This window comes from Chiloscyllium plagiosum, unplaced genomic scaffold, assembly GCF_037043375.1.
Source record: "Chiloscyllium plagiosum isolate Xiang-an unplaced genomic scaffold, Cpla_swu_hap1 HiC_scaffold_36, whole genome shotgun sequence".
NCBI classification, from domain to species: Eukaryota; Metazoa; Chordata; class Chondrichthyes; order Orectolobiformes; family Hemiscylliidae; genus Chiloscyllium; species Chiloscyllium plagiosum.
Genome location: NW_028270174.1, coordinates 32,424,022 through 32,450,997, shown reverse-complemented (window position 1 = coordinate 32,450,997; position 26,976 = coordinate 32,424,022). Strand labels below are relative to the sequence as shown.

At 40.9% G+C, this 26,976-nt stretch overlaps 1 protein-coding gene across 10 annotated transcripts in view; it reads left to right on the top strand.

Moving 5' to 3' along the window:
• The window catches only part of inpp4b (inositol polyphosphate-4-phosphatase type II B), a 969,352-nt gene that overhangs the window by 141,312 nt on the left and 801,064 nt on the right, over nt 1-26,976 (top strand). For all 10 annotated transcript variants that reach the window (XR_006309059.2, XM_043674147.2, XM_087980071.1 and 7 more), the window contains one exon: nt 21,255-21,319. Coding sequence is in view for 9 of the 10 variants with exons in the window: in XM_043674147.2 (XP_043530082.1) it covers nt 21,255-21,319 (65 nt within the window). In the remaining variant the exon portion in view is untranslated. The remainder of the gene's footprint in view (nt 1-21,254; nt 21,320-26,976) is intronic.

The window sequence follows — 26,976 nt, the reverse complement described above, 5'->3', positions numbered from 1 at the left end:
TCCCCGCAGTGTCGCACAACGGGTCTGGTTTATGCTCACTCTACATGTTACAAAAACTGGGAGCCGTCAGTTCTTGTAGAGCGGTTGCCAACAACCCACGCTCGGCGGTTAAACGTAACCCCGGAGCAGACTCACCGAACTGGAGACTTTTCCAGCTTTTTATTCTTTTCCAGATATAAACATTCATGTGAACAGCAGAGCAAGGCTAAAAAACACATTCCATTCTGGTTACATACAGATAAGAAGATTCACACGGGACTAAGCAACACCTCCATTCTGGTTAGATTCACACATGTATTGGGACATAATTTTTAACCGTTTCACCACATTCCACTGCTTGGAATTTTACACCACATTCCACTGCTTGGCCCAATACATGTGTTACATTATGCTTAATTCAGTTCAATTCGTTTCAGTTAATTTCAGTTCAGTCAATTCAGTGTAATTCAATTCAGTTCCGTCCATTTCAATTCAATTTAGCTCAGTTCCATTTTGTTCCGTTCAATTTGATTCACTTCAGTTCCACTCAGTTCAGTTCAGTTCAATCCCATTCAATTCTGTTAACTCCGCTTCAGCCTTTTGGACATGCCCACATCCTCCGCTGTACCCCAGGCAAGGGGTTCTTCGGCAGGACTGGGATCCTTTCTCAAACAAACTGCCACGTACATGCCCACATCCATGCCATCCCGGGACGGTCGGGACCTCCACAGTTTGTTCTTCTGGTTTCTTAGTCGTTTTCCAAAACATTGTTCTGTATCAAAATCTCTCCTCAATTGCGATTGACCCTGCTCGACTACGCCAAATGTTTTAAAAAATTCTCAAGGTCAGGTTCGTAGGAGAGTAGTCTGACACAGAACAAACGACCAAGAGGCGAGACTGCTAGAATATGGGCATTTTATTCCCCGCAGTGTCGCACAACGGGTCTGGTTTATGCTCACTCTACATGTTACAAAAACTGGGAGCCGTCAGTTCTTGTAGAGCGGTTGCCAACAACCCACGCTCGGCGGTTAAACGTAACCCCGGAGCAGACTCACCGAACTGGAGACTTTTCCAGCTTTTTATTCTTTTCCAGATATAAACATTCATGTGAACAGCAGAGCAAGGCTAAAAAACACATTCCATTCTGGTTACATACAGATAAGAAGATTCACACGGGACTAAGCAACACCTCCATTCTGGTTAGATTCACACATGTATTGGGACATAATTTTTAACCGTTTCACCACATTCCACTGCTTGGAATTTTACACCACAATGGTTTTGTTAATATACCATGCCTCAGGGCATCCTTGCTTGCAGCGCATGAGATTGATGATGTTAGCTAGGTCATATGAGTATCTGCCATGCACATTGTGAGTGTTTCCACATGTGATGGTAGTATCCATGTTGATGATTTGTCATGTTGTGCAGAGTTGCTATGGCAGGGTTGTGTGTATTGTGTGCTCGGTGTTGTCCTGGAGGCTGTATAGTTCTCGGCGAGCAATGGTCTGTTTAAGATTTGGCAGTTGAAGGCAAGAAGTAGAGGCATAGGGAAGATCTTGGCGAGGTGCTCATCCTCATCAATTATGTGTTGAAGATTGCGAAGAACATGGCATAGTTTCTCCACTCTGCGGAAGTACTGGACGCCGAAAGATAACCTATTGGTTGTATCCCGTGTCTGTCTCCCAAGGAGGTCATTTTGGCTTTTCACTATGGCACGTCAGAACTGGCAATCAATGAATTGAGCATCGTATCCCATTCTTATGAAGGTGACATTCGACCTTTAGGTGTCCATTGCATTCCTCCTTGTCTGAACAGACCCTGTGTATGTGTAGGGCTTGTCCGTAGAAGATGGCTATTTTAGTCTGTTTAGGGTGGAAACTAGAGAAGTGCAGCATCATGAGGTTATCTTGAGGCTTGCAGTAGAGTTAGGTATTTAGTTGTTCGCCCTTGATTCAGATGCATATGTCCAAGAATGAGACTGATTCCAAAGAGTAGTCTGCAGCAAGTCTGGTGGGATCAAACTTGTTGATATCACTACGTAGTTGTTTCAGTGATTCCTCACTGAGTCCAAAGGAAGAAAGTATTGTCAGTGTATTTTGTGAATAATGTTGGTTGGAGGTCCTGTGCAACAAAGAACTCTTGTTCAAACTTGTGTGTGAAAATGTTGGCATATTGGGGTGCAAATCTTGTTCCCGCGGCTTTTCATGTGTCTGGATGAAGAATTGATGTTCTAAGGTGAAAGCGTTATGGTCGAGGATGAAGTGGTTGAGTTGTAGGATGGTGTCTGGAAATTGGCAGTTTTTGATATTGACTACTGAGGCTGTTGAAGTGATGCTGTTGTTGTGGGGGATGCTGGCGTAGATTGTCAAAATGTCCATTGTGATTAGGAATATTCCTGATTTGATGGGTCCGTGGGTGCTGAGTTTGTGGAAGAAATCTGTAGTATCGCCTCTGAAGCTGGGGGTTCCTTGTACAATGGGTTTCAAGATGCCCTCAACACAGCCAGAGAGGTTCTCACACACCGTCCCATTGCCTGATATGATGGGATGCCCAGGTGTGTTATCTCCTGTGTCTCCGGAAGATGTGTAGAGTTTGCATGTTCTCCTTAAGTTTGCATCGGTTTCTGCTAGGTGCTGTGGTTTCCTCCAACAATCCAAAGATGTGCAGGTTTGGTGGACCTGCCATGCTAAATTATCTGGAGTGTCTGAGGGTGTGCAGGCTAGGTGGATTTTCTTTAAACAAAAAATGTCCAGTGTACACCATGAACTTTTATTGAAATAAAAATGAAGTGCTGGAACAACTCAGGCCTGGCATCATCTGCAGAAAGAGAAACTGAGGTATTTAGAAGCAAATCATGTTGGACTCAAAACGTTAACTGTTTCTCTCTTTACAGATGCAGCCAAACTTGCTGAGTTGCTTCAGCATTTCATGCTTTTATTATAGATATCCAGCATTTGCAGTACTTTGTTCATATTTTTAGTGAACTTGACCTTTTAAAACAAATTGCGATTTTCCATAAAACTTAAAATAAATCAATTTTCCACAATTATTCAAGATATAAGTCCTCTAAGCAATATTAAATATAAACTATTTTCATAATATCTCTCTAAATTGACATTGAGCTACGAACGCAAATTATAGTATAGATTAGTATAGGTATCTTTTGTAAATATCGGAAGAATGAGCGACTCTTTCAGAATAAGCATCTAAGTGCATGTCAACTCTGCCACTTGAGCCACTGCTGGAAGGGTCATATTTTACAATAATATAACAAAAGAACCAGGAATAGGATATTCAGTACCACAAGCCTGCTGCACTATTTGATTAGGTTAAGGCTGAAAGATTGTGATCTCTACTTTCTGGTTAACCCCATATTCTTCCACTCCCTTGTCAGTTAGGAAGCTTACTTAACCTGAAAAATATTAAATAATGCTGCCGCCACTGCTCTTCAAGGAAAGAGAATGCCACAGACTTGGAACAAAAACCGAAAACCCTGCTCTCTCCCATTAGGTGCTACTAGAGTTGCTGAGTTCTCTAGCAATTTCTGTTTTTGTTTCAGATTTCTGGCATCTGCAATTCTTGATTTTTTTTTTCTGTAGACTTGGAACTATTTGACAAAAAAAAACATATATGTTCATCTCCATTTTAAGTCGGAGACCCATTTTTAATTTGTATCCCGTAGTTCTAGCCCTGCTGCAAAGGAAGGTATTCGGCTGAATTTTAGCCGAGTTTCATTTGCTTTCCGAGCTCCAGCAAATTTATTGTATACAATTCCATGCTGATCACCTCATTAAGTATGGACCACACCTAAGGGAGCCATGTTTGCACCATACTCACTAGTAGTGCATGTACTGTTGCCAGGTCTCTCTGGGATTTATGCCAGTGGCACCATACTTCAAGCTCAGCTGTGGGCTGGATTAATCAGTGGGCGGCACGGTGGCACAGTGGTTAGCACTGCTGCCTCGCAGCGCCAGAGACCCGGGTTCAATTCCCGACTCAGGCGACTGACTGTGTGGAGTTTGCACGTTCTCCCCGTGTCTGTGTGGGTTTCCTCCGGGTGCTCCGGTTTCCTCCCACAGTCCAAAGATGTGCAGGTTAGGTGAATTGGCCATACTAAATTGCCCGTAGTGTTAGGTAAGGGGTAAATGTAGGGGTATGGGTGGGTTTCGCTTTGGCGGGTCGGTGTGGACTTGTTGGGCCGAAGGGCCTGTTTCCACACTGTAATCTAATCTAATCTAATCTAATCCCTGCAAACCCCAGGGACTGCTATTTTCCATGTGTTGCTATGCCGTTCCAAAGGACAAGGCACAAGAAAGGCAGTTGGCCCCATTTTACCAATGGGATCCAGAGGTTCTCGTGAATGATTTGGTGGTGTGGAGGCCATCTCTTATTTCTCAAGGACACGAGGGGAAACTATAACACCAGACTGTGCCACCGTGGTCCTAAGTTGTCACCAGGTCATTGTGGTATGCAACATTTGAGGGAAGACCTACAATACAGGAAGAAGGTTGATGACCCTCTGGGCATTGCAAAGGTAAGTACCACCATCTTACCTGTGCTACCTAAAGTCTTATTTCTATCAATGTACCACCTCCCACCAAGACTCAAGACTACTGCTTTCACCATTGCATGTGGCATCTTTCCTCAATTGTTTCACCTTCCCACATATGTGCTCCCAGACTACTAACCCTGCATGCCCACTGCGTCTCTTACTCACTCAGATTTCCTAACAGCTGTCACAGTACTAATGGCAGTCGCAGCCACTTACATTTCTCAATCTCTCCATTTGTTTTATTCTGTTCTTGTCACATGTACTTTGGTGTAGTGAAAAGTTTTGTTTTGCATGCAGTACAGGCATCTCGTACCATTCGAAGTGCACTCTGGTAATAGAACAGAGCAAAGAATACAATATCATGGCAGCAGAGGAGGTGTACGAAGAGCAAGGTCAACATGAAATTTAAACATTTGAGATGTCCATTCACAAGTTTAATAACAGCTGTTGGGATGTGTGTTTAAAGATTTTGTATCTTCTGGCCGATGATGAGATTATAACCGGAGCGGGGTCTTTGATTAAGTTAGTTGCCTTCCCAAGGCAGCATGAAGTATCGATGGAGTCAATGGATGGAATGTTGGCTTGTTTGATGGACTGGGCTGTATTCATAACTCTCTGCAGTTTCATACGGTCCTGGGCAGAGCAGTTACCATACAAATCCGTTATGCCTCTGGATAGAATGCTTTCTAGGGTGGATCTGTAAAAATTGATAAGAGTCTGCTCATGTGATGATGCCAAGACCTCCCAATTCCTGGTGATGAAATAATTAGTTTCCAAATGCTGCAGAGCCTCCCATGAGCACTTTTGTTTTAACATGTCCAAGGAGGTGGTGTTAGCAATTCTGGAAAGTGTGAAAATAGCTAAGTCCCCTGGGCCAGATGGGACAGTATCTGCAGTCTTCCCCTTGAAGTGTGTGTAACATAAGCTGTCTGATTTATACATATTTTTAATATTTAGTTTGGATTTTGAATTTTGAGTTAGTAACATATGTGTTTTCTGTGTCTGAAGTTAATAATTAATTAAGTATTTCTTTAGCCTTGGTGACTTATTTTAAGAGTTCTGAGAGCTACTTTTGGCAGCCTAAAGTATTTGTATTTCGGTTTTAGAAGGTTTCAGCCTTTTGTCATGTCAGGTCAGTTAGAATTTCTACACTTAAAAAGCTCTCCCTCTAAACTTAAACATTGTTTCAGTTTTACTTTGTTTTGGGCAGTTCTATAACATCCTTTTATGGAAATAATGCATAAGACAGTACTCTTGAGTGGGGGGAAATACAGCAAAAGAGGTATTTTTAAAGTAAGGAGTGAGTTACATACTAGGAGTGTTGGGATGAGAAGCCTGAAAAGCTGATTTAAAATTGAGTTAGTTTAAACTAGGTATATGATATCTTTGGTTAATCTATCAGAGGTTCCAGTCAAGGAGTTAAATTTGCAGTTACCTTGGTGTTAGAGAAAGGGATGAGTAGAACATAGAACATTACAGCGCACTACAGGCCCTTCGGCTCTCGATGTTGCGCCAACCTGTGAAACCAACCTGAAGACCATCTAACCGACACTATTCCATTTTCATCCACATATCTATCCAATGACCATTTAAATGCCCTTAAATTGGCGAGTCTACTACTGTGCTGAAAATGTGTTGCTGGAAAAGCGCAGCAGGTCAGGCAGCATCCAAGAAGCAGGAGAATCGACGTTTCAGGCATGAGCCCTTCTTCAGGAATCCCTTCATTCCTGAAGAAGGGCTCATGCCCGAACCGTCGATTCTCCTGCTCCTTGGATGCTGCCTGAACTGCTGTGCTTTTCCAGCAACACATTTTCAGCTCTGATCTCCAGCATCTGCAGTCCTCACTTTCTCCTAGAGTCTACTACTGTCACAGGTAGTCCATTCCACGCCCCTACTACTGAGTAAAGAAACTGCCTCTGCCATCTGTCCTATATCTATCACCACCCAATTTAAAACTATATCCCCTCATGTTAGCCATCACCATCCAAGGAAAAAGGCTCTCACTGTCAATCCTATCTAACCCCCTGATTGTCTTATGTCTCAATTAAGTCACCTCTCAACCACCTTCACTCTAATGAAAACAGCCTTTTTCTCAGTCCCTCAGCCTTTCCTCGTACAACTTTCCCTGCATAACTAGGCATCATCCTAATAAATCTTCTTTGAACCCTTTCCAAAGCTTCCACATTTTTCCTATAATGCAGTGACCAGAGCTGTATGCAATACTCTAAGTGCGGCCGCGCCAGAGTTTTGTACAGCTGCAGCATGGCCTCGTGGCTCTGAAACTCAGTCCTTCTACCAATAAAAGCTAACAGACTGTCTGCCTTCTTAACAACCCTATTAGCCTGGGTGGCAACTTTCATGGATCGATCTACATGGACACTGAGATCTCTCTATTCATCTACACTACCAAGAGTCTTACCATTAGCCCAGTACTCTTTATTCCTGTTGCACCTTGCAAAGTGAATCACATCATACTTTTCTGCATTAAACTCCATTTGCCACCTTTTAGCTTGACTCTGCAGCTTATCTTTGTCCCTCTGCAACCCACAACATCCTTCAGCAATGTCCACAACTCTACTGACCTTAGTGTTATCCGCAAATTTACTAACCCATCCTTCTATGCCCTCATCCAGGTAATTTATAAAAAGGACAAACAGCAGTGGTCCAAAACAGATCCTTGCGGTGCACCACTAGTAAATGAACTCCAGGATGAACATTTCCCATCAACCACCACCCTCTGTCTCCTTTCAGCTCATCAATTTCTGATCCAAACTGCTAAATCATCCTCAATCCCATGCCTCTGTATTTTATGCAAAGGCCTACCATGGGGAACCTTATCAAATGCCTTACTGAAATTCCTATATACCACATCAACCACTTTACCTTCATCCACCTGTTTGGTCACCTTCTCAAAGAACTCAGTAAGGTTTGTGAAGCATGGCAAAAGTGAGGACTGCAGATGCTGGATATCAGAGTCAAGATTACAGTGGTGCTGGAAAAGCACAGCAGGGCAGGCACCATCCAAGGAGCAGAAAATCGACATTTCAGGCAAAAGCCCTTAATCAGGAATCGTGAGGCATGATCTCCTCTTCACAAAACCATGTTGACTAGCCCTAATCAACTTATTTCTTTTAAATGATTATAAATCCTACTTGTTATAACCTTTTCCAACACTTTACCCACAACTGAAGTAAGGCTCGCTGGACTATAATTACCAGGGTTGCCTCTACTCCCCTTCTTGAACAAGGGGACGACATTTGTTATCCTCAGGTCTTCTGGCAGTATTCCTGTAGATAATGGTGACATAAAGATCAAAGCCAAAGCTCTGCAATCTCCTTCCTGGCTTCTGAAGAATCCTAGGATAAATCTCATCTGGCCCGGGGACTTATCTATTTTCAATCTTGCCAGAATTTCTAACACCTCCTTGTGTACCTCAATCCCATCGCAGTATTCTGCTCAACAACATAGTCTTTTTCCAGGCGAATACTGGTGAAAAATATTCATTCAGCTCTTCTCATATCTACTCTGATACCACACACAATTTCCCACTACTATTCTTGATTGGCCCTAAACTTACTCGTGTAATTTTTTTGTTCCTGATAAACCTATAGAAAGCCTTAGGATTATCCTTGATCTTATCTGCCAACGACTTCACATAACCCCTCCTGGCTCTTAGCTCTCTCTCTTTAGGTCTTTCCTGGCTAACTTGTAACTCTAACTGAGCCTTCACGTCTCATCCTAACAAGCCACCTTCTTCCTCTTGACAAGAGCTTCAACTTCTTTAGTAAACCATGGATCTCTCAATCGGCAACTTCCTGCCTGCCTGACACGTACATACTCATCAAGGGCATGCGGTAGCTGTTCCTTGAATAAGCTCCTCATTTCAATTGTGCCCATCTCCTGCAGTTTCTTTCCCATTCTAAATCTTGCCTAATTACATCATAATTGCCTTTCCCCCAGCTATATATCTTGCCCAGCAGTATATACCTATCCCTTTCCATTGTTAAAGTAAACCTAACCGAATTGTGGTCACTATCACCAAAGTGCTCACCTACCTCCAAATCTGACACCTGGCTGGGTTCATTACCCAGTACCAAATCCAATGTGGCCTCCCCCCTTGCTGACCTCTCTACATACTGTCAGGAAACCCTTCTGCACACTGGACAACAACTGACCCATTTAAAGTACTCGAACTATAGTATTTCCAGTCATTATTTGAAAAGTTGTTTCCCCCATAACAACTACCCTGTTACACTCATAAGAATCATCTTTGCCATCCTTGCCTCCACATCTCTGGATCTATTCGGAGGCCCATAGAAAACTCCCAACAGGGTGACCTCTCCTTTCCTGTTTCTAACCTCAGCCCATACTACCTCAGTAGACAAGTCCTCAAATGTCCTTTTGTCCATCATAATACTATCCTTGATTAACAATGCGACATCTCCCCCTCTTTTACCATCTTCTCTGTTCTCACTGAAACATCTAAATCCTGGAACCTGCAACATCCATTCCTGTCCCTGTTCTATCCACGTCTCCGAAATGGCCACAACAGGTGCCAGGTGCCAATCCGTGCTGCAAATTCACCCACCTCATTCCGGATGTTACTGGCGTTGACGTAGACACCCCTCAAACCAACTTCTTGCTTGCTGGTGAACTCTTGTGACCCTGAAACCTTATTTCTGACCTCACTACTCTCAACCTCCTATATACTGGAACTACAATTTAGGATTCCATCCCCCTGTTGAATTAGCTTAAACCCTCCCGAAGAGCATTAGCAAATTCCCCTCAGGATATTGGTACCCCTCTAGTTCAAGTGAAGACCATCCTGTTTGTCGAAGTCCCACCTACCCCAGAAAGAGTCCCAATTATCCAGGAACCCAGAACTCTGCCTCCTGTAGCATCCATGTAGCGACGTGTTCAACTCCTCTCTCTCCCTATTCCTCATCTTGCTAGCACGTGGCATGGGCAACAAATCAGAGATAGCAACTCTGTTTGTTCTAAAGCTTACACCCTAGCTCCCTGAATTTCTGCCTTAAATCCCCATCTCTCTTCCTACCTATTTGTTGGTGCCTATGTGGGCCACGGCTTGGGGCTGCTCTCCCTCCTACTCAAGGATCCCGAAAACATGATCAGAGACATCATGGACCCCGGCACCTGGGAGGTAACAAACCAACTGTTCCCACAGAATCTCCTATCTGTTTTGCTAATTATGGAGTCCCCAATGACTAATGCTCTTCTCCTCTTATCTCCCCTCCCTTTCTGAGCAACTCTGTGCCAGAGATCTCATTGCTTACACCTGGTAAGTCTTTTCCCCCGCCCACCACAATATCCAAAACGGTATACTTATTGTTGAGAGGAACAGACACAGGGGATCGCTGCACTGTCTACTGGTTCCCTTTCCGTTCCCTGATGGTCACTCATCTACCTTCTCGTATCTGAGGTGTGACTATCTCCCTGTAACTCCTCTCAGTAACCACCTCCACCTTCTGAATGATCCAAAATTCATCCAGCTCTAGCTCCAGTTCCCTAAAGCGGTTTTTGAGGAGGTGGAGTTGGGTGCACTTCCCGCAGATCCAGTCAGCAGGGACACTAGTGGTCACCCTTACCTTCCATTTCTGTATGAGGAGCATTCAACTAACCTCCATTCCCACTATTCTAAATTCCCGAGACTACTGAAAACTTAAAAAAAAAAAAATGGTTTGGAGGTGCTGGTGTTGGACTGGGGTGTACAAAGTTTAAAAATTATACAACAACAGGTTATAGTCCAACAGGTTTATTTGGAAGCACTGGCTTTCGGAGCGCTACTCCTTCATTAGGTGGTTGTTTAAAAAAAAAACTAGTCCCCTTACCAATCTGGCACACAGAACCTTTTTATTTTGGTCAGAGGAGGAGAATGGGTGGGAGACACTACCTGAGTAATGTGTCGGATAAAGCAACCGCCCAAATGTACAAGAGATGTTCTTTTCGAAGCTTGTAAAGGAGTATTTTGGAATTAATTGGATTTTATTTTTACTGTGTGCTTTTGACTCTATTTTAATTTAGTTTCATTTCTTTTGATGAGAACAAAGTCTGCAACATTGTGTACTTAGTGAAAGACCATAGTGTTAAACCAACATCAGGCTATATTTCAGTCTTGGAGCTAATTTGTCCAGCAATAACAACTACTGGAATGAGAACAAGAGCAGCTCCTCTGGACAAAAACTCTGCCTCCATCTCTGAGGAAGGAGACAGACCTCTGAGTATACATTGGCAAGGCTGATTCCTTAACCCTCCCATTAGCTGATACACTAACACCTCAGAGGGTATTTCAAGTAGGTTAGAGTCTGTATCATAATCTAGTGAGCACATCTCTGGCACTCTGTGCAGCTCGCTGAGGAAGAAATCCAGTGGTTCACTAGCACTCAGGACTTCCAGAGACCATGTACTTGCCCCAGGCAAGAGAGGATCTTATAACTTCATTAAAATGTGTGCACAATCAGGAAACTGGATCAAAGTTTAGAGGAGTCCACCAACGCTACTTGTACCGTACTGGTTCTGGCATGTTTGCAACGGTCTGTCTCCATGGACAGGTTGGTGTCTCCCATAGAGGCCCCGGCCTGTCATAAAAAAATCTGTCAAATTTATGCAGACCTGCACTCTATCAGTGTATTGTTTGGTGCTCAGCACCAACAGCAACATGGCAGGTACAACAGACCTTGACCTCTTTCGAGATATCCCTTCCTCACCAGAAAACAACGTGGTGCTAGAGAGCTGCTGACTGGAGAAGGAATGACATAATGCCCCCTGAACATTTCAGATGTGTACAGTTTCTTTTCCTTTAACCCTTCACTCCAATCCTGTGGAAGCTCAAGTCAAGGAAGATGAACCCACATTTGACCTAGACCCTGTCAGCATGTCTGAGCCCTGTATGTGCAAGCACCACCACAGTCACCCATTGAAAACTCTGAGGCTTCACACTTCACTCTAAGGCAGGTTCCAACCACCCAGCTGCAGATCCCGGGATTGCACATAATTTTGGGGAAGAAAGGAAAAAGAAAAATTCCTGAGAACACATAAATGACATGGGTGGCAATTCATTAACTACATCATCATAATTTTAAATGTATACTTACTTTTCCTCATAGGTTCTACTGTCACTTTATCTGTTGTTAGAAGAATGAAGATTGAGAGATTAGCGATTCATATCGCCACTTGACATTATACCCTGTCTAAATGATGTATCTATCATTTTTGTCATGCTGATATTGGCAGTCTTTCACAGACAAGGATGACTCTCTTTCGCTCTCAGGGTGAGTCCATAAATGGCTGTACAGACCGATGCAGGTACTGCAAGTTCTGTTACACTTGGGGCAGACGGTGTCGGGGTGTTGGTGTGGCAGTGTGCTTCTATCACTGTTTTTGCCTGGCTTCCGTTGTTTCCTGGCAGCAAGTCTTGAGGTGCTGGAAGCCTTCCTGAATGCTGTTCCTGCAATTTGGATGCTTTGGGCCAGTGATTCCTAGGTGTCTGTGGGATTGCCACACTTCATCAGTGAGGCCTTGAGGGTATCACTGAAGCACTTCCTCTGTCCAGCTGAGACTTCCCTGTCCTGTTGAAGCTGGTAGTAAAGTACCTGCTTGAGGAGACTTCTGTCAGTTATTTGGATAATATTCCCAACCCATCATATTTGATGAAAGGTGATCAGTGCCTTGATGCAGGGGATTTTGTCTGTGTTGAGGATGCTGATGTTGAACTGCAGTACACTGATGATGCTTTCATATGTGCAATTTCAGAGGATGTACTGCAGACACTTGTCAGCACCTCTACAGAGGCATATGAGAGCATGGGTCTTGCGCTGAATATCTACAATACGAAGGTCCTTCACCAACCTGGCCTGGCATTGTGGAGCGAACCCCCCAATCATCAAGACCCATGGGGAGGACTTAGAGAATGTTGGCTACTTCCAATACTTCAGGAGAGTTCTGTTGGCCAAAGCAGCTATTGATGAAAAGATCCAGCACTGCCTCCAATGTGCTAGCACAGCCTTGGCCCGCCTGAGGAAAAGGGTGTTTGAGGGTGATGACGTCAGACCTGACACCAAGATCATGGTTTACAGAGTTGTGGTCGTTCCCGTTCTCCTATATGGCTCCGAGACGGGGAATGTCTACAGTAGACACTCCAAGGTGCTGGAACAGTACCATGCATACTGCCTGTGCAAGATCCTGCAAATCTGCTGAGAAGAAAGATAGAGTCATAGAGTCATTGAGATGTACAGCATGGAAACAGACCCTTCAGTCCAACCCGTCCATGCCGACCAGATATCCCAACCCAATCTAGTCCCACCTGCCAGCACCCGACCCATATCCCTCCAAACCCTTCCTATTCATGTACCCATCCAAATGCCTCTTAAATGTTGCAGTTGTACCAGCCTCCACCACATCCTCTGGCAGCTCATTCCACTCTTTGCGTCTCTTCTATATCTTTCCCCTCTCACCCTAAAGCTATGCCCTCTAGTTCAGGGCTCCCCGACCCCAGGGAAAAGACTTTGTCTATTTACCCTATCCATGCCCCTCATAATTTTGTAAACCTCTATAAGGTCACCCCTCAGCTCCAGGGAAAACAGCCCCAGCCTGTTCAGCCTCTCCCTATAGCTCAAATCCTCCAACCCTGGCAACATCCTTGTAAATCTTTTCTGAACCCTTTCAGGTTTCACAATATCTTTCTGATAGGAAGGAGACCAGAATTGCACGCAATATTCCAACAGTGGCCTTACCAATGTCCTAAACAGCCGCAACATGACCTCCCAACTCCTTTATTCAATACTCTGACCAATAAAGGAAAGCATATCAAACGCCACTTTCACTATCCTATCTACCTGCGACTCCACTCTCAAGGAGCTATGAACCTGCACTGCAAAGTCTCTTTGTTCAGCAACATTCCCTAGGACCTTACCATAAAGTGTATAAGTCCTGCTAAGATTTGCTTACCTAAAATGCAGCACCTCACATTTATCTGAATTAAACTCCATCTGCCACTTTTCAGCCCATTGGCCCATCTGATCAAGATCCTGTTGTAATCTGAGGTAACCCTCTTACCTATCCACTACACCTCCAATTTTGGTGTCATCTGGAAAATTATTAACTGTACCTCTTATGCTGGCATTTATCATTTATGTAAATGACAAAAAGTAGAGGACCCAGCACCGATCCTTGTGGCACTCCACTGGTCACAGGTCTCCAGTCTGAAAAACAACCCTCCACCACCACCCTCTGTCTTCCACCTTTTGAGCCAGTTCTGTATCCAAATGGCTAGTTCTCCGTTTATTCCATGATATCTAACATTGCTAATCAATCTCCCATGGGGAACCTTGTCCAACGCCTTACTGAAGTCCATATAGATCACATATACTGCTCTGCCCTCATCAATCCTCTTTGTTACTTCCTCAAGGAACTCAATCAAGTTTGTGAGACATGACTTCCCACGCACAAAGCCATGTTGACTATCCCTAAACAATCCTTGCCTTTCCAAATACATGTACATCCTGTCCCTCAGGATTCCCTCCAACAACTTGCCCACCACTGAGGTCAGGCTCACTGGTCTATCGTTCCTTGGCTTGTCCTTACCACCCTTCTTTAAACAATGGCACCACGTTAGCCAACCTCCAGTCTTCCGGCACCTCACCTGTGACTATCGATGATACAAATATCTCAGCAAGAGACCCAGCAATTACTTCTCTAGCTTCCCACAGAGTCTGGGGTACACCTGATCAGGTCCCGGGGATTTATCCACTTTTATGCGTTTCAAGAAATCCTGCACTTCCTCCTCTGTAATATGGACATTTTGCAAGATGTCACCATCTGTTTCCCTACAGTCTATATCTTCTACAGTAAATACTGATGCAAAATACTCATTTAGTATCTTCCCCCATTTTCTGTGGCTCCACACAAAGGCTGCCTTGCTGATCTTTGAGGGGCCCTATTCTCTCTCTCGTTACTGTTTTGTCCTTAATGTATTTGTAAAAACTCTTTGGATTCTCTTTAATTCTATTTGCCAAAGCTATCTCATGTCCCTTTTTTGATCTCCTGATTTCCCTCTTAAGTATACTCCTACTTCCTTTATACTCTTCTAAGGATTCACTCGATCTATCCTGTCTATACCTTACATATGCTTCCTCCTTTTTCTTAACCAAACCCTCAATTTCTTTAGTCATCCAGCATTCCCTATACCTACCAGCCTTCCCTTTCACCCTGACAGGAATATACTGTCTCAGCACTCTGGTTATCTAATTTCTGAAGGCTTCCCATTTTCAGCCGTCCCTTTACCTGCGAACATCTGCCCCCAATCAGCTTTTGAAAGGTCTTGCCTAATACCGTCAAAATTGGCCTTTCTCCACTTTAGAACTTCACCTTTTAGATCTGGTCTATACTTTTCCATCATTATTTTAAATCTATTAGAATTATGGTCGCTGGCCCCTAAGTGCTCCCCCACTGACACCTCAGTCACCTGCCCTTCCTTATTTCCCAAGACTAGGTCAAGTTTGCACCTTCTCTAGTAGGTACATCCACATACTGAATCAGAAAATTGTCTTGTACACACTTAAGAAATTCCTCTCCATCTAAACCTTTAACACTATGGCAGTCCCAGTCGATGTTTGGAAAATTAAAAACCCCTACCAGAGCCATACACCCTCTCTGTGACATCCTTGATCCTGGCACCAGAGAAGCAACAAACCATTCTGCTTTTTCACGGCTGGCCACAGAAATGTCTGTCTGTACCTCGAACTAGAGAATCCCCTAACACGATTGATCTCTTGGAACCTGACATTGCATTAGAGCCAGTCTCCATACCAGAAACTTGGCTGTTCCTGTTACGTTCCCCTGAGAGTCCATCACCCACTACATTTTCCAAAACAGCATGCCTGTTTGAAATGGATATATCCACAAAAGACTCCTGCACTAGCTGCCTACCTCTCTTACCTTTCCTGGAGTTAACCCATCTATGTGACTGTGTCTGAGTCCCCCCCCTTCCTATAACTGCCATCCATCACATACTGTTGCTGTTGCAAATTCCTCATTGCTTCTAACTGTCTCTCCAACTGATCCATTCGATCTGATAAGATTCGCAGCCAGTAGCATTTATGGTGGATATAGTCTGCAGTAACCCTTAAACTCTCTTTAAACTCCCACATCTGACAAGAAGTACATACAACTTTGTTAAATGCCATTTTTGCTCCTTCACAATCTACAGACCCAGAAAATAACACCGTTTTATTCCTCTACAAACACTGCCCCAGGTTCATTGAATAGTTATGGCTTATATTTTCAGTTTAATCAAGAGACATATCTCCAAAAATATATAATCAAGGAAGAACCTACTCGACTCACGACTGCAGATTCTCTGTAGACCACACTTAAAACAATGATTAACTTATCTGATTCTATGCTGTGAACTTTGCCCAACAGTTCCTCCAAGATCAGTTGTGAATTTCACTGTTTGATAATTTTCCCAGATGCACTCCGATGTCCAGCGATACACAAATTCAAACATCAAAGATGCACCAACACCAAGGAATCAGAGACATGCCATGATTGTGGTGAGGCTGGTATGTAGCTCTGTGGGTTAAAATTTGTTCTTTTTTTCTTAATGACCAGAATTTCACTTTTATGATCTCTCCATATTTTACGCAACTGACTCATGTCATTCATGGACTGAATCGAATAGCGTGGTGCTGGAAAAGCATAGCAAGTCAGCCAGCATCCGAGGAACAGGAGCATCGACATTTCTGGGACTGGAAAGATTTCAGTCTCCATTCTGTCAAGCTCCCTTCGGATGTTGCATGTTTCAATAAGATCACCTCTAATTCTCCAGTGGATTTCATAAAATATGGCATGATGGCTGTGGTGATCAAAACAACTTTAATTTTGACAGCTAAGCAAGTAAAAAGGTTTCACTTTGGAATTGCACTGTACTGATCAGTAAGAGATGAGATTCAACCTTGATAGAGAAAATAATTTAGCATTCTCACTTCCAGCTGCTATCCAGTATCTCTATGTAGAAAGTATGCAGGTAACACAAAAAGCTGTACACAATCATAACTTGGTTCACATATGAAAAGTTGCTAATTGAGTTGAATTATGAAACAGCATGAGTATTTTCAATATTTTGATCTTGTTTTACAAATTATGGAAATATTAATATTGACAATTTTATATGACTTCTCACATTCAATTTACTGACCATGTTGATTGTGGGAAGCATAAAACCATTGAAAAAGAAAAATGTCTGGCAGTTTATTGGGAGCTTACGCTTGATTATCTTCCTTTCTGCTCCTGAGTCCCACGTGAAGGTTCCAGAGTGAGAGGTGGAGGAGATATGTCACCCTTCCTCTTAATTGCTCGAAGATTGTTTGAGAGAGACAAGAGAACAGATTGCGTGTATGCTGTCTTGACTGCAGGTCCAATGAGACCTAGAGTGATTTAGGATTGAAAGGCTTCAGAATTGTAAGATACATGAAAATTGATGATGGTGACAAGCTCACTGAAAGGTTTTAATTCAAGTATTTTTCAGTGGCTGTGTTATACTTGATAACCCTTCAAATGAGTATTTCTCAATGAGCAATCCAATGATTATTTCTTGAAATATTTAATATTTCAAGTAATGCAGGTTATATAAATGTTTGACATATTCAAAATTAATGGAGATACTGTGGATAATGTTCAATTTATGGTCAGCTGGTATGTACTGGCAAAATGGGTGTATTCTCCAAATTTGCGAAGGGACATTTTCTCACTATGTCTGCTGGAAGCAAACACAATGCCATTTTGATTTATGGGCTTTCCAGTTGATCTGCCAAGCATCCAAAACTGCATGGACATCTTCAACAAATATTGGGAAGTGATGGCACAGTTATAATGTCACTGCACTACTAGTCTAGAACATTGGCTGATGTTCTAGGGTATGTGTTTGAATCACATCCGGGCCAATGGTGAAATTCAAATGTGATAAAAATCTAGAATAAAAGTTTAGCTTCATGGAGACCATGTAACTGCTGCTGATTGTTGTAAAACCCGATTCAGTTTGCTCATGTCCTTTTAGGGGGGGAAATTTATCATCCTTACCTGGTCTGGCTGACATGTGATTGCAGATCCACAGAAATGTAGTTGACTCTTCATTATACCATGGGCAGAAAATTCTGACTTAGCCAGTAACACCAATGTCCCATCAACGACAAATGTTTTAAAACTGAAAGAATTCTTTCAGGATCCAATTTTTCACTGCTTGCTTTACGCGGAAGTCGTGTGGTTGCTGCAGGAGGTTGTTGATGATTGGAAGAATCTTAGCTGCATTTTGGTGAGTCATTTTGATATCCTTATATCCTGATGAGCATAAGATTATGGTTTCATTTTTCTTTGGGCTATTACTTCTTATCAGGTGAGGGAAGTTGTTGTGAAGGAGAGTCTTTTGTAGCAACCTCATGTGGTGCAGAAATGGAACTCCTGCTATTGGCATTACTGTGCATCACAAACCTAATTAGCTAATTGGTTTTTTTTTACAACAATCTGATAGTTCATTGTGAACACCAAGTGCCCAGTATCACCACATTCTTCAGAATACCCACCATCTAATTGACCACCATTGGCCTTTCCAAGGGATTAGGTAATCCCACCCCTGACAGCACTACCCAGTCAGAAGTTGACAGCTCTCCATTACAGGCAGCATCGCAATGGCAGTGATGACAGCTACTGGCAATGCACCCACCTAAGGCCCAGGATCAGCAAGGAACCTGACACCAAAAGTGAACAAGGATAAAATGGGGGATTAGAAATGGCATTTGGATGCAGGAGCTCTGAATGTCTGACTTCCCAATCACCTGAGTGAATATGAATGAAGGATTCGACCCTACTCTCCATGCCTGTAAGCCTACAGGTAGATCCATGAAGGGTTTGCTTTTTGAGCTTCTTGAGGCGCCACAGTTCAAGCAAGCAAAGAGTTTGTATGAGCATATGCAAGGGAACAATTGATGAGCAGTAATTCTCTGGAATGTCCCACCTTTCACCTGAAAGAAGGATTGAGTTAAGGTTGAGAGGTTTAATATGTGTGGCATGAATGATACTTGCCACTTGTCAGCCCAAGTCTGGATTTTGTCCAGATGCATTGGAAAATGAACTGCTTCGTTAGCTGAGGAGTTGTGAATGGTGATGAACATTGTATAATCATCAGCGAGCATCCCCATTTCTGATCTTGTGATGGAGGTAAAATTATTGATGAAACCACTTGTTATCTAAGAACAGTGTCTTATCTGAAGACATTCAATGGTGGTACATCCCTCTACCTTTAATCACACGTTAGGCCTGAAATGAGGCAAAGACAAATGACAGTTGGTGGCAGTTAACTATTTCAAACACCTCTTACTAAATGCCACACACTGGGGGTGACGAGTGCCACAGGGTACCTGGAATGTCACAAACTTGTTTCAGGCAACCTGGAATTTCCCAGTTCATAAAATCGTATCGAAAGGTTTCTGAAGTTGTAAGGAAATTCAGAATGACCAACTTTTGTATTAAATAACATAACTGGTCAATGTGCAATGTTCGTATGAGGACAATGATTCACTGGGAAAACATGCTCATATCAAATGTACTTCCTTGAAAATTGCATTTCCTCATTCACATTTGTACTTGAAGTTAGATCTGCTTTGACTGTGAAAGATTTGTTTTGGTCCTGATTTTTAATTAGCCCCCACCTGTTTGAAAAAGGTCTAGGGACAAGATATTTAAAATAATGAGTTTTGTAACCCTCACCCATCCTGTTACTTTTGTGCCATGTCTCTATCTTTTAAACAGATCAAAATATTATTAGGATTGAGCTGCAATTTCAAACTGTTATGACACTGGTAAACCCTCCTGTTTACTTTAAAACCAGCAACACAGAAAAGTATGCAGTAATCTGTAAAGGTCTGAGTGGCCAAGAACTATTTAAAGTAAAAATTAACAACTTTATTTCTTAAAGTATAACAGAATAATTAAGTAACCACTATTTACAATTTCTTCCTCTAACCTATCTTTTACCTTCCCTTCTATTATACTAGTCCGATAAAACTCCCCGTTAAGATTTACAAAACAATACTTCTGATCTCAAAACCAGGCAGCTTTTGTGCTTCTATTTGGATCTTCTTAGGAATTTCTGCATCACATGTTACTGCTTGAAAAGATATCTTTTTGAAAGAGCTATTTTCAGGCTGTCTGTTTACATGCTGCGCTCGTCAGTTCTCCTCTCGACTGTTTAGTTTTCCCCAGTCTTATACCCCCAAAGCATCGGATTGTGTCATTGGCTTTTAAGATCGTCAGTATACTCAATTAAAACTGGATTGAAGTTTGATATTTTTGAGGGTATAATTTAAATTGATTGGTTGAATTCGAATTTGTTTTTGTCTCTAAGTCACGAGCTAATAGAGTTGTTCAACCAAATGTTAATTGTTGCCTTGTGGAGAGTACTTGGTGCTGTGTCCGGTAGTTCTGCTGTTTTTCACTCTCTTAAAGTACACTTGCATTTTCGTAACAAAAATGAAATTTGAATGAATGGCCAGTGCTAACTTCCCTGCCTGACAAAACCTTATAGGAGCCACATCATGGGCCAGAAGTGATCCAAAAGGTAAATTTTAAGCTTGTAGTTTTAGTGTTTTGAGGCCAGGAGTCATCCTCAGGGCCAAAGAAGAAAGTTTTGACCCTCACTTTTCCCAGGTTAGTCCTCCATTCTAATCTTTGACAGATCGTTTTCCTTTTACCTGATTCTGACCAGAGCATTTTACACCATATTCTACGTCACCCCCCAAATCCTATCATCCTGGGGTCTGGGTGGGATTCTATTGGGAGCGTCAGTTTGGACTTGTACCAAAAAGCCTACTTCCACACTGTAAGGATTTGATGATTCACTGACACCATGGCTCATTCACATAATTTCTGAGGTATGGTATTTTTCTGCTAGACAGACAGTTAACTGGTCTGTTGAGGTATGTTGTGTACATTTATTTAAGTGAGGACCTACCATGATGACTGGCAGGGTTTACGTGTCTCTGGTCTTGCAAAGTTTGTTTCCCCTCCTTGCCTCTTCTGCACTTGTCTTAAAACCTTGTGTTTGAAATGGGGCAATTTTTGTCTACTCTTACTTTGTGCTCTTTCTTAAAAAAAGTAGTCAACTGCCTGTCAGAGAAGATACTTCACTGATTTGCTCTTTAACCATTGAGTATTGCTGAATTAGCTTTGCAAATTATTTGATATTTTGCACACTGAAAATGATTTGCTTCATCTCAATGAACTGTATAGCATGGTGATACTTTTTGTGAGAAAGAAGATTGATAATTTTTTTTCCTGTCTGAACCGAAACTAGTTTATTTTTCCTTGCTGTAATACATTATCGTGAGCTGTATCTTTTTTAAAAATAAGATCATTTTTTACATAAAATCACACAAGTTCCTGATTTTCCTTCCCTCTGAGATGAGAAGCCAATGAAAAAACAGATGGTTTCTGCTGCAGTCACCAAATCTCTCAGCTGCAGGGTAAGAAGAGCCTTCTGGGGAGTTATCTGGCATTTAGCAGGCTGTCATATGTATGCAGCTGCTGGCTGAAGCAGGAATTTTCTAATGATTTTCTTCCCTGACCTTTATTACTGATGCATCTTCTTTCAGAACCATCTTTCCTTCACCAGCAAAATACCATTTTATTAATGTTTCATTTTCTCACGCAGAACTAACAGAAAGATGGTGCCGCTTGAAAGGAAACCTGCTCTTCTTAATGAAAAATAGAAGCAGTGTAAGTAATTACCATATCTCTCTCAACGTAGATTTTATTGTATTTTCCAATTAAGCTTTTCATTTTATGGTTGTAATATTTTTCTGATGCCTTCTGATGGTAATTTAACAAAATGTAGAGTTCTATGCTGAATTCAACTTTCTGATGAGATTTGTTTTGTAAACTGTGTCAGATGTTTCTTGAGATATTTTTGACCAGTAATGGCATGAGTAGCAAAGTGCTTTTTTTTTAAGTATGGATGAGGCATATTAGAGCTAATTAACAATTGTCAGGCTGGCTGAGGAAGCAACTATGCATGTCAGATATCAATTCAACAGTGCAAACATTTGTAAAAGCTACATGTAAATTGAATTCAATCTGTGCACACGGAGAGTGTCCCCAAGGTGTGGTATAAACAGCTTTAAAATTTAATTAGGTGATAAGTGTGCTGACAGAGGTGCAGCAAAATAAATGTTATAAATACTCGAGCTGGTTCCAGCATATAGTTGCATCATGCAAAGAATCTTCAGGTTAAAAACAAGCACGATTACAGCTTCCAAAGGTTCTGCTTCCTCTTTCTTGATCAATTATGCATTAAAGTTTTTAAATTTAATGCTGTCATTTGGTCATTTTCAACATTGGTAGTAGCTGTATTTTGTACCTTTCTTCTGTTGTTGTAGGGTATGCAGGTTTGCTTCTGTTAAATTTGTTCTGCGAAATGGAATCTTTCTAGAAAGGTTGCTAGTTGTAATAATTGCACTCTAATATATGCATTTTATTCCTATTCTTGATATAATGAAATATAATATTTTGATTAATTTTCATTGAAAATTAGTTGACATGAAATACAAGAAATTCATTAGCAATTGTATTCCTAGACGGACCATTAAAAGATGTTTGCCATATGCAATGGTTTCTGCATGTTTTGAGCTTTCCTAATTGTCACATTAAAAATATATGTTGTCACAGTCCTTGTATTAGAAACCACTTTGTCATGTGTCACTGCTTTCAATTTCACCTTTTAATCCTTGAAGATGGTATGTGATTTCAATTGTTCTCTGCTTTCAACCAAAATAATCTTATTATTGCACCTAGCAAAACTATTTTCTTTGAACAATCTATCTGCAGATACCCTCTCTCTTACTGCCTGACTAAAACAAGAGTTGCCTGAAAAGGTTATATTTTTAGAATGTACCATGCACCCTTTTTTTCAAAAAAAGTTACTTTCGTAAAATTAACTTACCTGGACAATTTGGTTAGAAACTCTTGAACCTATTTGACCCTTATTGGCCTGGACCACGCACTGCCCAAAACACCCAACCTGAAATCTGGCAAAATCCAAAATTCTGTGTGGCCTTGATATTGAGAGAGTGTACTGTACAAGTAAAAATATGTGCTGTTAGTTGATTGATCAGAATTTTTGTGTTGAAGCTAAATCATTGTCAGGACATTGAGTTCTAACATTCCTTGTCTGTTTATTATATTTGCTTTTGTAATGTAAGCAATGTTTTGGAAAACGCTTTCCATATTACTGGTGTATGTACTACCAATGATTCAGACTTATACTCTAAAATTAAATATAAAGTAGTTGCAGCTTTATTACTTGTTGGTACTTTGGATCTTTCAAACTATTTTAAGAATGGCGTGTACTCAAATGATTTCTTCCACAGTATTTTAATATTGTATAAAGCAGTGATAAAGTGTTGCTGGAAAAGCGCAACAGGTCAGGCAGCATCCAACGAGCAGGAGAACGACGTTTCGGGCATGAGCCCTTCTTCAGGAATCTGTAAAATTATTCCTGAAGATTCAGGATTCCTGAAGAAGGGCTCATGCCCGAATCGTCGATTCTCCTGCTCCTTGGATGCTGCCTGACCTGCTGCGCTTTTCCAGCAACACATTTTCAGCTCTGATCTCCAGCATCTACAGTCCTCACTTTCTCCTAAAGCAGTGATACCATATTAATATAAAATATAAATCAGATTTAAAGAAAAATCTATTGAATCTGTAAATATAATTGTTTTTAAACAATCTCTCAGTTCTGTTTACCGCAATTATTGGATTGCACATCATAAGTTTTTATTCTGGTCTGTGAACCATGCATAGAGTTGAGGGATGGAGGCAGGATTTTGATGGTGAGGCCAAGAAGCCATATTTTGAGGATTACTGACCAACAAGAATGCTATTTTTGCTGCTGTGTGCTGGTTTCTTAAAAAAAGGTTTTCTGCAGTGAAATGATTGTTTTCTTCTGGTCTATTTTGGAAGCAAGGACAGTGGATTCCTGACAGTATGGAATTACAGTCAAACTTCACTGTAATGAACCCTCTCTGGACTGGCAGAAAATCATTCCAGTAGAATTTGTTGCACTGTGAAAAATGAAGATAGAATTAATTTGAATTGAACATAATTTTGTTTTAACGTTTTTTAAAGCCATTGTTTAGTGTAGTTTGTTTTATATTACTCAATTCATGGTGCTTCTATTTTGCCAAACCAATCCAAACAAAAAGCCATTCCTGGTAATGACTAACAAATTTGGAACACAGAACCAAATTTATGTAATGTTTCTTTCATCAGCATTTTCAAATCAGCAATAAACTCATCAAGACATTCTTGATCACAGTTGAAATTTATTTTTTGGGATCTTCTGAATTTCCCGAACTTGTTTTCAGAGACAAAGTTGATCTTTTTCTTGCTGTCTTCATGCATATGGGTGCTTTTGCCCTTCATAAGTTTCCTCCTTGCAGCTGCTTCCTCATGCCCACTGTTTCTTTACAGTTTGTTTCCAGTCAGCAAGTTATCTTCTTAGTCAATGAATGCAAATTTGTCAGGTGAAATCCACACTTCTGTAGGATACCTTTCAATTAGTCTCCGCTTAAATCCCATCATTGCATCTGGGTAGAACCTAGTCAAGTGTTCATTGTAGTGGGGCTAATTTCCATTGGAAAAAAATTGGATTTTCCTATTGGGATATTTGAAACCAGTGAATCATAACTTGTTATCATAGATTATACTACACTTGCTATGTTCTGGTCGGTCTACTGATTTTTTTACAGTGGGTCATTAGAATGTACTGGTATTGTAGATGCTCCGTCACACAAAGTTGAATACTATTAGTTCTCTGCTTACACTTTCAAAGAGCTATTTCTGTATTCTCTCTCCTTTGTTCCTTCATAGCCCTGTCTTGCACTTTTGTTTCCTTTTTAAGTGTACATCCAGATTATTTTTGAAAAAACCTACAGAATCTGCTTCCAGGTCATGCATTAGATACTACTATTAATTGGCTCATTGCTAAGCATCTTAAATCTCTTTCTTTTGGTGCCAAGCCCAGCGTCCTTACTCACTCCATAAAAACCTTTCATAATTTTGAATATACCTACTGAATATCCTCTGATCTAAGGAGAACAATCCCAGTTTCTCTGTTCACACTGAAGTTTCTCATTCCTAGTCAAGTAAATTCCCTTGACACCCTTTGAAATGCAGTGACTGTGTTTGCAGTTGTAGATTCTCCTGAAGTAGTGATACAGAAGGAAGAAGTAGTGATAAGTGAAATAATGTTGTTTTAATTGTGAAAATGGTGTTGGTTACAATGTATTATTGACACATCATAGAATGTTTTTAACAATGTAATGTTTCCAAAATTAATGATAGACATCATTTAATGTTATTGAATCTCTCTAGAATACTTCTTCCCTTGCCAGATATTTTCCTTAAAAAAGAGCACTTCACAATATTCACTTTGGCCTGGCAAACAGCCAACTACAAATAGTTTGATCTTTTAATGAAGTGAAATAAGTCATGATCCTAATCAATGTCTGATCAGGTTCAATAAACTGTGTGGTGTGTGGGCCGTTCTGTTATAATGCATACTTCGTCCACACGAATTTGCTGTAACGCAATTGACAAATTGGGGACACTGTGTCTACAGCACAACGTTTAAAACATGTTTTGTATGTAACACGATTCCAGCACCAAGAGTTTAAGTGCTCTTTCTAAAGTGCGATTTTTCTATAACGTGGAATTGCACAAGAACGTAAGCATCGCGTTATAGAAGAACTGACTGTACTCCTACTTGTAGTTCTTATATTTTGGTGCAAGTACCTTGGAAGGAAGTCCTAAGATTTTATGCAAGAACCAAGCTTATGTCTTTTTTTTGGTTTTCTGCAAAAGGAATAAATATGCAGCATAATTTATAATGTGATTCAGTTCTCACTTATAGCAGCATGAAGCTCGCTCTCCCTTAAATGCAACTTGCCATAATGAACATGCAGATAAGCATTTGTAGAACATTCATTGACTTTGCAGAATGATGTCTGAAGTAACACCCAGCTTTTACCTTCATTATACAATGCACACTCATCCCCACAGTTTCAACATCTTTCCAATCAAAAATCAGAGGTAATCAAATGACTTGGGAGATTTAAGTTGTGCGCCACTGAGATCAATATATCCAAGAAATGTTCATGAACTATATTTTCACTATTCCCAGTAGTCAGTGTGATTTCTGGTTCACCCTTCTTTCTATTCTTAAACCTGATTACTGTTAAGGGCAAATGTTGGCCCTATTAAATATATCATGATACTAAAATTTAATGTAAGAGCTATTCTGTATGTGTTTGTAAATTAACTTGCAGTGTATCATAAGGAATGACACATTGAAAACTAAAATAAATATCTGAAAAATATTTTTTGGAAAGGGGTTTCAGCCTCTTAAATTCAGTGCTGCAGTGTCAGAATTGATGTTGTATAGAGAACCATTAACACATGTGATGTGATGACTGCAGCAACGTTTCTACAGCAGGGTCATAAATTAGATTGCAGTTTTCTTTTAGTTTAGCCAAGAATACTGTAAGTTACAAAATGATATGCTCATAAAAGGAATGAATAATGATCTTTATGAAAATACTGAATGACTGAAACAATGCTTCATATGAGAAAAAGAATTTCCAGGCACTCATAGCACCACCTGTAATAACAATATTATAAAGAGTATGCTAATACAATTGGCAGTCACAGAAGACCTGTTACCTTTTCTCATTTTACCAGGTTTGACGTCAATGGAAAATGACTTCCTATAGCTAACACTAAGTAAATATCATAATAAAATTAGCAACGATCCAGTTTCATATTGTAGTTGTGGATTGTAGTTGGAGTCCCAGCAGCAGCTGTCACTCTGCCAGCTGAATACGTGATCAGAAACACTGATTTTTTTTTCACACTGTGAGGATGCAAACCTTGTAGAAATAAAGTGTGGATGTTTATGACATCTTTATCCTCTACTGTCTTGCAATTTTTATATAGCAGTTAAAGTCACCGTAAAGAAAATACATTTTCCATTTCCAATTTGACTTTAAAGATTGCGTATGTACAATACCTAAACCACACCTGAACAGCATAACTGTAAAATTACTTTTTAAAATCCCATTCTTTCCTCCTTTATTCATTTGTGTAAAGGATTACTTGCTCTTAGAGGGGAACATGATTGGATAGAAATCATGAATCACATTTGTATGTTGGCATCCTACTTCACTATACTTTAATAACGTTGCCTCCTAACAGCACAGGAAATGACACACTGGACTAATAATCTAGTGACTGTGTTGAAATCCCACCAGTTGGGGAAAATAGAATTTGGAATAATCTAATAACAGTGATGATAATCATGAAATTACTAGACTGTTGTG